The 11964-nt window shown below is 40.1% G+C and overlaps 2 protein-coding genes across 2 annotated transcripts in view; both read right to left on the reverse strand.

The window, feature by feature from the left end:
* LOC107655633 (protocadherin gamma-A9-like) overlaps positions 1 to 5357 on the reverse strand; it is a 24955-nt gene extending 19598 nt beyond the window's left edge. The window contains exon 1 of the mRNA XM_016443199.1: positions 4838 to 5357. Within this exon, the coding sequence (XP_016298685.1) occupies positions 4838 to 5357 (520 nt within the window). The remainder of the gene's footprint in view (positions 1 to 4837) is intronic.
* A 1360-nt stretch (positions 5358 to 6717) lies between these two features.
* Positions 6718 to 10098, reverse strand: LOC107655634 (protocadherin beta-16-like). The gene is made up of 2 exons (XM_016443200.1): positions 7699 to 10098; positions 6718 to 6738 (listed from the first exon to the last, which is right to left on the reverse strand). The coding sequence occupies exons 1-2, from the start codon at positions 10096 to 10098 to the stop codon at positions 6718 to 6720; spliced, it is 2421 nt and encodes an 806-aa protein (XP_016298686.1).
* Positions 10099 to 11964: the final 1866 nt, after the last annotated feature.

Here is an 11964-nt window from a genome sequence, read left to right on the forward strand (position 1 = left end):
TTTATATGAGAGCCAGGCATTCTGTCCAGAGTCCACATCAACAGCCACCACTTTAGTCACCAGATAACCCACATCTGCCGAACGAGGCACTATTTCAGCCACCACAGAAGCGCCTGACTGGACCGGATACAGAACCTGAGGCGCGTTGTCATTCTGGTCCTGAATCATTATTTTCACGCTCACGTTGCTGCTGAGAGGAGGGGAGCCTCCGTCCTGCGCTTTTACGCGGAACTGGAAATCTTTGATCTGCTCGTAATCGAAAGATCGCACAGCGTGTATGACTCCACTATCAGCACTAACGGACACTAACGAGGAGACGGGCACTCCGTTAACCGACGAGTCCTCCAGTATGTAAGACACACGGGCATTCTGGTTAAAATCTGCGTCTCTGGCTCTGACTGTGAATATGGAAAGACCCGGTGTGTTGTTTTCTTGAACAGAGGCCTCATATGAGCTCTTGTCAAAGACAGGCGCGTTATCATTCACATCTGATATCTGTAAGGAGAGAGTGACGCTGCTGGAGAGAGAGGGCACGCCCTCATCCGCGCACGTCACACTGATGTTATACTCAGACTCGCGCTCTCGGTCTAAATCACCATCTGTGACTAAACTGAAGAAATTGGCATTCGTCGACCTCAAGGTAAAAGGAATGTTCTCATTAATTGAACAATGAACTTCGCCGTTTTCTCCCGAATCATGATCCTGAACATTTATCATTGTAACCACCGTCTCAGACGCTGAATTTTCAGCTATCACGTTTGTTTTGGACATAATATTGATCACTGGCTTATTATCATTTATATCAATTACATCAACTATGATTTTACACGAATCAGTCAGACCACCATGATCACTCGCCTGAACGCTTATCTCATAATTGCGAGCATTTTCAAAGTCTATTATTCCGACCACTGTAACTTGACCAGTATCTTGATTTATGCCAAATAACTGTTGATCATCATCGTGCATGTTTGCAATAGAATATACTATTTTACTATTTATTCCCTCGTCGGGGTCAGTTGCACTCACTGTTGACACTACAGTGTATTTTGGCGCATTCTCTGTGACAGTCGCTTTATAAACTGACTGTAAGAAAACAGGAGCATTGTCGTTTACGTCTAAAACTGTAATGTGGATCTCTATACTGCCAGACAACTGAAGATCTCCCCCATCAATGGCTGTGAGCACTAATTTTATATCATGCTGTTTTTCACGATCTAAAGGCTTTTTTAGAACCATTTCGACATTTTTCCCGTCTCCTGGTTGATTTTTAAATTTAAGATTAAAATTATCAGTAGATTTTAGCTTATAGCTTTGAAGGCCGTTGATTCCCACATCGAGATCTATAGCAGGCTCTAACATAAATTTAGATCCTAAAACAGCTGCTTCGCTAATTCTAAAAACAATCATACTCTTTTTAAAGCTAGGAGTGTTGTCATTAATATCTGTTATTTCAATTGTAACGCTAAAAAATTCCATTGGGTTTTCAAGAATAATCTGAAAATGTAGGGCGCTTCAGCGCTGTAAATACGCGCTTTCCCCGATTTCAGTCTCTTTAAATCTAAACCCAAATCCTGCGCTATGTGCGCTATGTTAGAACCTTTCGCCATTTCCTCGGGAATGGAGTAACTGACCTGCCCGAGAGCCGAACTGAGAGAGAGAAACCAAATAAACAGCAGTACTTGCCGCGCCATTGTTCTGTCCGACATTTTGCATTAGACTACGGAAGGAAGATTCAAGCAGAAAAAAAAAAATCAATCCAAAAAGCTGGAGGAAATCATGTATAAATCCAAAGTGACGAGAGTTAACAAAAAAGTCTGTAAGTCAATGAAGAGGGTACTAAATACAGTATCTTCGTGATTTGTCTTCTCTCTTCTTTTCAGACTGTGCTCTCAGCTTCTGTCTCTCTAATAATATGGAGATAATGGGGGTGGAATTGCAGCAGATCTGCTCTTTAAACTCACATATTGACCAACAGCGGCACTAAGAGTTCAGTCTGATGAACTACAGAAAATTTAAAATGAATAAACCTTTATCTGTGTCAGACACGTCTAATAAAAGCAGTGTACTGAACAAAGTAGTATAAAACTAGCAAATGTCCATTATAATACAAACATCTAAGAGATAAAATGATTGTATGAGTTTGTGTAAATGAGATTTAAAGAAAAAAACTAAAACAAATACATTTCTCGTTCCCTCAGTGTTTTTGATCAAGCCCTATCCGCGTGTCCATTGATCAGAGAGACGGAGAAATATTTAAAATACAATTAAACACACACCAAGTATCTGAAAACGAATTAAAGTTTGTGTCGTTTAACTGTGATCAGAAGGATAGACAGACAAACTTCAGAAAAAAAAACCTAACTAAAAAACATGGTCTCCTCTAAAAGATGCATCAGAATACACGAGGAAAATGACCGCTTCTCTGCATTTCAGGACCATGGTCAGCGAAGCTGAAGTTTCTCACTAAATGACAAAGACAAGTATAACAAGTCGTGCAGAAAAAAAGTTAGTCAAATAAAAACTGAAAATGCCACCGCATGTTAAATCGCTAGTCTATAAATCAGTGACAATATTCCATATTCCCTCGGACTTCAAATTAATTAAATAAACTAATAAAAAAACTAATATATATTAAAATAAATATATAAATAAACGTCTACTTGACGCATAAAATGTTTCTTTTTTAATTTTTGGCTGTACAAAAAAGAGATACTAATAAAAATAGAGAATAATAATTTGAGTAATAGAAATGCAGAAAATAGACAACTATAAAAACTGGCCAAACCATAATATAAGATCGAAATACACCATTATTTACTCGTCAACTTCTTAAAATTACATAAACTATTTATTTCAGAAAACTAATCAGCGATACTGTCAACAGCTAAAGCAAAAATGATTAATTATGAGAAACAACGTCTTAAAATATAAATACAAATTAGCTGTAAATATATTTCTCACCTGATCGTCACAATCGTCAAAGTTCAGTCTCTCCCTTTGCGCATGCGTGAGTGTCTGTGTTCCGCTGCTGTCCAGACTAATGATGCTCTCACTGCAAGGTCTGCCGTATTTCAGATCACTCTTTCTGGAGTCAGTGGTTCTGCAAACCTCATAATTGTACACGTGCTGTAAAGTTCCTGTGCCCCCTACGTCTGCGTAAAGAGGCGGATAATACGGAATAACTGGAAGATTCGCTCCAGATTTGTAAAACATCCGCTCGCGTCTCCATCTGTAGCATTTGACTGACAGTATGGCAATGATAGACACGATAAAGAGAAACGAAACCACAGCCAAGGCCAAGACCAGATAGAAAGTCAGGTTGTCGTTGTAGTCCTTGTCGTGCGTAAAGTCAGTGAACTCCGAGAGCACTTCAGGGAAGCTGTCCGCCACCGCCACGTTAACATTGACTGTAGCTGATCGAGAGGGCTGCCCGTTGTCCTCCACTACAACAGTGAGTCTTTGTTTCACAGCATCTTTATCTGTCACTTGGCGCACAGTTCTTATTTCTCCATTCTGTAAGCCCACTTCAAACAGCGCCCTGTCTGTGGCTTTCTGCAGTTTATATGAGAGCCAGGCATTCTGTCCAGAGTCCACATCAACAGCCACCACTTTAGTCACCAGATAACCCACATCTGCAGAACGAGGCACTATTTCAGCCACCACAGAAGCGCCTGACTGGACCGGATACAGAACCTGAGGCGCGTTGTCATTCTGGTCCTGAATCATTATTTTCACGCTCACGTTGCTGCTGAGAGGAGGAGAGCCTCCGTCCTGCGCTTTTACGCGGAACTGGAAATCTTTGATCTGCTCGTAATCGAAAGATCGCACAGCGTGTATGACTCCACTATCAGCACTAACGGACACTAACGAGGAGACGGGCACTCCGTTAACCGACGAGTCCTCCAGTATGTAAGACACACGGGCATTCTGGTTAAAATCTGCGTCTCTGGCTCTGACTGTGAATATGGAAAGACCCGGTGTGTTGTTTTCTTGAACAGAGGCCTCATATGAGCTCTTGTCAAAGACAGGCGCGTTATCATTCACATCTGATATCTGTAAGGAGAGAGTGACGCTGCTGGAGAGAGAGGGCACGCCCTCATCCGCGCACGTCACACTGATGTTATACTCAGACTCGCGCTCTCGGTCTAAATCACCATCTGTGACTAAACTGAAGAAATTGGCATTCGTCGACCTCAAGGTAAAAGGAATGTTCTCATTAACTGAACATTTAACTTTCCCGTTTTCTCCCGAATCAAGATCCTGAACATTTATCATCGTTACCACCGTCTCAGACGCGGAATTTTCAGCTATCACGTTTGTTTTGGACATAATATTGATCACTGGTTTATTATCATTGATATCAATTGCATCAACTATGATCTTACACGAATCAGTAAAGCCTCCATGATCACTCGCTTGAACGCGAATCTCAAAGTGCCGAGCTTGTTCATAATCAACTAGACCGATCAACCGTACTTTGCCATCAGTCTCGTTGATTTCAAATATGTCTCGAACTTTATCTAGCGTGTTTGTTATTGAATAGATTATTTCACCGTTTACTCCTTGATCTGGATCCGACGCACTAACTGTCGTCACAATTGTTCCTTTTGGTGAATTTTCTGTTACAGCAGTTTTATAAACTGACTGTGTGAAAACAGGAGCGTTATCGTTCACATCTAAAACAATAATATTTATCTGAATATTACCAGACATTTGTGGATCTCCACCGTCGATAACTGTTAACGTTAAAGACATGTCATCCTGCTTCTCACGATCTAGAGGCTTTTGTAAAATCATTTCGACATTTTGTCCTCCCTCACGTTGCTGCTGAGAGGAGGGGAGCCTCCGTCCTGCGCTTTTACGCGGAACTGGAAATCTTTGATCTGCTCGTAATCGAAAGATCGCACAGCGTGTATGACTCCACTATCAGCACTAACGGACACTAACGAGGAGACGGGCACTCCGTTAACCGACGAGTCCTCCAGTATGTAAGACACACGGGCATTCTGGTTAAAATCTGCGTCTCTGGCTCTGACTGTGAATATGGAAAGACCCGGTGTGTTGTTTTCTTGAACAGAGGCCTCATATGAGCTCTTGTCAAAGACAGGCGCGTTATCATTCACATCTGATATCTGTAAGGAGAGAGTGACGCTGCTGGAGAGAGAGGGCACGCCCTCATCCGCGCACGTCACACTGATGTTATACTCAGACTCGCGCTCTCGGTCTAAATCACCATCTGTGACTAAACTGAAGAAATTGGCATTCGTCGACCTCAAGGTAAAAGGAATGTTCTCATTAATTGAACAATGAACTTCGCCGTTTTCTCCCGAATCATGATCCTGAACATTTATCATTGTAACCACCGTCTCAGACGCTGAATTTTCAGCTATCACGTTTGTTTTGGACATAATATTGATCACTGGCTTATTATCATTTATATCAATTACATCAACTATGATTTTACACGAATCAGTCAGACCACCATGATCACTCGCCTGAACGCTTATCTCATAATTGCGAGCATTTTCAAAGTCTATTATTCCGACCACTGTAACTTGACCAGTATCTTGATTTATGCCAAATAACTGTTGATCATCATCGTGCATGTTTGCAATAGAATATACTATTTTACTATTTATTCCCTCGTCGGGGTCAGTTGCACTCACTGTTGACACTACAGTGTATTTTGGCGCATTCTCTGTGACAGTCGCTTTATAAACTGACTGTAAGAAAACAGGAGCATTGTCGTTTACGTCTAAAACTGTAATGTGGATCTCTATACTGCCAGACAACTGAAGATCTCCCCCATCAATGGCTGTGAGCACTAATTTTATATCATGCTGTTTTTCACGATCTAAAGGCTTTTTTAGAACCATTTCGACATTTTTCCCGTCTCCTGGTTGATTTTTAAATTTAAGATTAAAATTATCAGTAGATTTTAGCTTATAGCTTTGAAGGCCGTTGATTCCCACATCGAGATCTATAGCAGGCTCTAACATAAATTTAGATCATAAAACAGCTGCTTCGCTAATTCTAAAAACAATCATACTCTTTTTAAAGCTAGGAGTGTTGTCATTAATATCTGTTATTTCAATTGTAACGCTAAAAAATTCCATTGGGTTTTCAAGAATAATCTGAAAATGTAGGGCGCAAGGCGTTGTCTGTCCGCATAGCGCCTCTCGGTCTATTCTCTCTTTGATAAGGAGGACTCCTCTTTCTTTATTCAGCTCGATGTATTCAGCGCTGTCTCCTGTATAAATACGCGCTTTACCCGATTTCAGTCTCTTTAAATCTAAACCCAAATCCTGCGCTATGTTCCCGACTAAAGAACCTTTCGCCATTTCCTCGGGAATGGAGTAACTGACCTGCCCGAGAGCCGAACTGAGAGAGAGAAACCAAATAAACAGCAGTACTTGCCGCGCCATTGTTCTGTTCGACATTTTGCATTAGACTACGGAAGGAAGATTCAAGCAGAAAAAAAAAAATCAATCCAAAAAGCTGGAGGAAATCATGTATAAATCCAAAGTGACGAGAGTTAACAAAAAAGTCTGTAAGTCAATGAAGAGGGTACTAAATACAGTATCTTCGTGATTTGTCTTCTCTCTTCTTTTCAGACTGTGCTCTCAGCTTCTGTCTCTCTAATAATATGGAGATAATGGGGGTGGAATTGCAGCAGATCTGCTCTTTAAACTCACATATTGACCAACAGCGGCACTAAGAGTTCAGTCTGATGAACTACAGAAAATTTAAAATGAATAAACCTTTATCTGTGTCAGACACGTCTAATAAAAGCAGTGTACTGAACAAAGTAGTATAAAACTAGCAAATGTCCATTATAATACAAACATCTAAGAGATAAAATGATTGTATGAGTTTGTGTAAATGAGATTTAAAGAAAAAAACTAAAACAAATACATTTCTCGTTCCCTCAGTGTTTTTGATCAAGCCCTATCCGCGTGTCCATTGATCAGAGAGACGGAGAAATATTTAAAATACAATTAAACACACACCAAGTATCTGAAAACGAATTAAAGTTTGTGTCGTTTAACTGTGATCAGAAGGATAGACAGACAAACTTCAGAAAAAAAAACCTAACTAAAAAACATGGTCTCCTCTAAAAGATGCATCAGAATACACGAGGAAAATGACCGCTTCTCTGCATTTCAGGACCATGGTCAGCGAAGCTGAAGTTTCTCACTAAATGACAAAGACAAGTATAACAAGTCGTGCAGAAAAAAAGTTAGTCAAATAAAAACTGAAAATGCCACCGCATGTTAAATCGCTAGTCTATAAATCAGTGACAATATTCCATATTCCCTCGGACTTCAAATTAATTAAATAAACTAATAAAAAAACTAATATATATTAAAATAAATATATAAATAAACGTCTACTTGACGCATAAAATGTTTCTTTTTTAATTTTTGGCTGTACAAAAAAGAGATACTAATAAAAATAGAGAATAATAATTTGAGTAATAGAAATGCAGAAAATAGACAACTATAAAAACTGGCCAAACCATAATATAAGATCGAAATACACCATTATTTACTCGTCAACTTCTTAAAATTACATAAACTATTTATTTCAGAAAACTAATCAGCGATACTGTCAACAGCTAAAGCAAAAATGATTAATTATGAGAAACAACGTCTTAAAATATAAATACAAATTAGCTGTAAATATATTTCTCACCTGATCGTCACAATCGTCAAAGTTCAGTCTCTCCCTTTGCGCATGCGTGAGTGTCTGTGTTCCGCTGCTGTCCAGACTAATGATGCTCTCACTGCAAGGTCTGCCGTATTTCAGATCACTCTTTCTGGAGTCAGTGGTTCTGCAAACCTCATCATTGTACACGTGCTGTAAAGTTCCTGTGCCACCTACATCTGCGTAAAGAGGCGGATAATACGGAATAATTGGAAGATTCGCTCCAGATTTGTAAAACATCCGCTCGCGTCTCCATCTGTAGCATTTGACTGACAGTATGGCAATGATAGACACGATAAAGAGAAACGAAACCACAGCCAAGGCCAAGACCAGATAGAAAGTCAGGTTGTCGTTGTAGTCCTTGTCGTGCGTAAAGTCAGTGAACTCCGAGAGCACTTCAGGGAAGCTGTCCGCCACCGCCACGTTAACATTGACTGTAGCTGATCGAGAGGGCTGCCCGTTGTCCTCCACTACAACAGTGAGTCTTTGTTTCACAGCATCTTTATCTGTCACTTGGCGCACAGTTCTTATTTCTCCATTCTGTAAGCCCACTTCAAACAGCGCCCTCTCGGTGGCTTTTTGCAGTTTATATGAGAGCCAGGCATTCTGTCCAGAGTCCACATCAACAGCCACCACTTTAGTCACCAGATAACCCACATCTGCAGAACGAGGCACTATTTCAGCCACCACAGAAGCGCCTGACTGGACCGGATACAGAACCTGAGGCGCGTTGTCATTCTGGTCCTGAATCATTATTTTCACGCTCACGTTGCTGCTGAGAGGAGGAGAGCCTCCGTCCTGCGCTTTTACGCGGAAAGTGAAATCTTTGATCTGCTCGTAATCGAAAGATCGCACTGAATGTATGACTCCACTATCAGCACTAACGGACACTAACGAGGAGACGGGCACTCCGTTAACCGACGAGTCCTCCAGTATGTAAGACACACGGGCATTCTGGTTAAAATCTGCGTCTCTGGCTCTGACTGTGAATATGGAAAGACCCGGTGTGTTGTTTTCTTGAACAGAGGCCTCATATGAGCTCTTGTCAAAGACAGGCGCGTTATCATTCACATCTGATATCTGTAAGGAGAGAGTGACGCTGCTGGAGAGAGAGGGCACGCCCTCATCCGCGCACGTCACACTGATGTTATACTCAGACTCGCGCTCTCGGTCTAAATCACCATCTGTGACTAAACTGAAGAAATTGCTGTTTGTTGACTTCAGCTTAAAAGGTATATTATCATTAATGGAGCACTGAACCTTTCCATTTTCACCAGAATCTGAGTCTTGAACATTCAGCATAGTCACAGCGGTACCTGGTTTTGAATCTTCGGAAAGTGTGTTTGATTTTGACATTATATTAATTACTGGTTTGTTGTCATTCACATCAATTACATCAACAATGACTTTGCATGTGTCCGAGTGACGTCCGGGGTCTCTCGCCTGAACGTCAATTTGATAATGTTTAATTCGTTCATAGTCAGTATCGCCGGATAACCTTAACACTCCTTCATCTCTGTCTATTTCAAAGAGGTTAGTGGCGCCACCAGAAGATTTCGAAATATGATACTCTATTTTACCATTCTGTCCCTGGTCAGCATCTGATGCTTGAACTGCAGTTAAAATTGTACCCTTTGGAGAGTTTTCTGCAACGCTGGTCTTATAAACAGGCAGATAGCAAACTGGTGCGTTATCATTTGCGTCCTCAATTGTGATTACAATCGGAATTGTTCCAGACATTTGTGGGTCTCCCCCGTCCAAAGCAGTAAGTAAAAGTGAAATGTGTTTTTGTTTTTCTCGATCTAAAGGTTTTTGTAGAATAATTTCAACATTTTTGCTACCATCCGGCATATCTTGAGTCTTTAGAATAAAATGATCAGCGGGATGTAAAAAATAACTTTGTACGCCGTTAAGGCCAACGTCATCATCCACGGCTGTCTCTAAAACAAATTTAGCTCCTGTCAGAGATGATTCACTTATATCAAATTTAATCTCTTTAACTGCAAAAACGGGAGAGTTGTCATTTACGTCTACAATCTCAATTGTTACGCTATAAAACTCCATAGGATTTTCCAAGGTAATCTGTAAATGTAAGGCGCAAGGCGTTGTCTGTCCGCATAGCGCCTCTCGGTCGATTCTCTCTTTGATAAGGAGGACTCCTCTTTCTTTATTCAGCTCGATATATTCAGCGCTGTCTCCTGTATAAATACGCGCTTTACCCGATTTCAGTCTCTTTAAATCTAAACCCAAATCCTGCGCTATGTTCCCGACTAAAGAACCTTTCGCCATTTCCTCGGGAATGGAGTAACTGACCTGCCCGAGAGCCGAACTGAGAGAGAGAAACCAAATAATCAGCAGTACTTGCCGCGCCATTGTTCTGTCCGACATTTTGCAGAGGACCACGGAAGGAAGATTTAAGCAGAAACCAAATAAACCAATCCAAGAAGCTGGAGGAAATTATGTATATATCCAAAGTGACAAGAACTAACAAAAGTGTATGAAATTTCAGAAATAAGGATTATTAATACAGTATCTCCGTAATTCGTCTTCTCTCTCTTCCTCAGACTGTGCTCTCAGCTTCTGTCTCTCTAATAATATGGAGATGATGGGGGTGGAATTGCAGCAGATCTGCTCTTTAAACTCACATATTGACCAACAGCGGCACTAAGAGTTCAGTCTGATGAACTACAGAAAATTTAAAATGAATAAACCTTTATCTGTGTCAGACACGTCTAATAAAAGCAGTGTACTGAACAAAGTAGTATAAAACTAGCAAATGTCCATTATAATACAAACATCTAAGAGATAAAATGATTGTATGAGTTTGTGTAAATGAGATTTAAAGAAAAAAACTAAAACAAATACATTTCTCGTTCCCTCAGTGTTTTTGATCAAGCCCTATCCGCGTGTCCATTGATCAGAGAGACGGAGAAATATTTAAAATACAATTAAACACACACCAAGTATCTGAAAACGAATTAAAGTTTGTGTCGTTTAACTGTGATCAGAAGGATAGACAGACAAACTTCAGAAAAAAAAACCTAACTAAAAAACATGGTCTCCTCTAAAAGATGCATCAGAATACACGAGGAAAATGACCGCTTCTCTGCATTTCAGGACCATGGTCAGCGAAGCTGAAGTTTCTCACTAAATGACAAAGACAAGGATTCACTTATATCAAATTTAATCTCTTTAACTGCAAAAACGGGAGAGTTGTCATTTACGTCTACAATCTCAATTGTTACGCTATAAAACTCCATAGGATTTTCCAAGGTAATCTGTAAATGTAAGGCGCAAGGCGTTGTCTGTCCGCATAGCGCCTCTCGGTCGATTCTCTCTTTGATAAGGAGGACTCCTCTTTCTTTATTCAGCTCGATGTATTCAGCGCTGTCTCCTGTATAAATACGCGCTTTACCCGATTTCAGTCTCTTTAAATCTAAACCCAAATCTTGCGCTATGTTCCCGACTAAAGAGCCTTTCGCCATTTCCTCAGGAATGGAGTAACTGACCTGCCCGAGAGCCGAACTGAGAGAGAGAAACCAAATAATCAGCAGTACTTGCCGCGCCATTGTTCTGTCCGACATTTTGCAGAAGACCACGGAAGGAAGATTTAAGCAGAAACCAAATAAACCAATCCAAGAAGCTGGAGGAAATTATGTATATATCCAAAGTGACAAGAACTAACAAAAGTGTATGAAATTTCAGAAATAAGGATTATTAATACAGTATCTCCGTAATTCGTCTTCTCTCTCTTCCTCAGACTGTGCTCTCAGCTTCTGTCTCTCTAATAATATGGAGATAATGGGGGTGGAATTGCAGCAGATCTGCTCTTTAAACTCACATATTGACCAGCAGCGGCACTAAGAGTTCAGTCTGATGAACTACAGATAATTTAAAATGAATAAACCTTTATCTGTGTCAGACACGTTTAAGAAAAGCAATTTACTGAACAAAGTAGTATAAAACTAGCAAATGTCAATTATAATACGAACATCTAAGAGATAAAATGATTGCACGAGTTTGTGTAAATAAGATAAAAAAAAAAAACAACTGAAACAAATAAATGTATTTTTCCCTCAGTGTTTTGATCAAGCCCTATCCGCGTGTCCATTGATCAGAGAGACAGGGAGACATATCTAAAATACAATTAAACACATACCAAGTATATGAAACCGAATTCAAGTTTGTATCGTTTAACTGTGAACAGAATGATAGACAGACAAACTTCAGAAAAAAAAAAAAAAAAAAAAAAAA

This window comes from Sinocyclocheilus anshuiensis, unplaced genomic scaffold, assembly GCF_001515605.1.
Source record: "Sinocyclocheilus anshuiensis isolate Anshui unplaced genomic scaffold, SAMN03320099.WGS_v1.1 scaffold1008, whole genome shotgun sequence".
NCBI classification, from domain to species: domain Eukaryota; kingdom Metazoa; phylum Chordata; class Actinopteri; order Cypriniformes; family Cyprinidae; genus Sinocyclocheilus; species Sinocyclocheilus anshuiensis.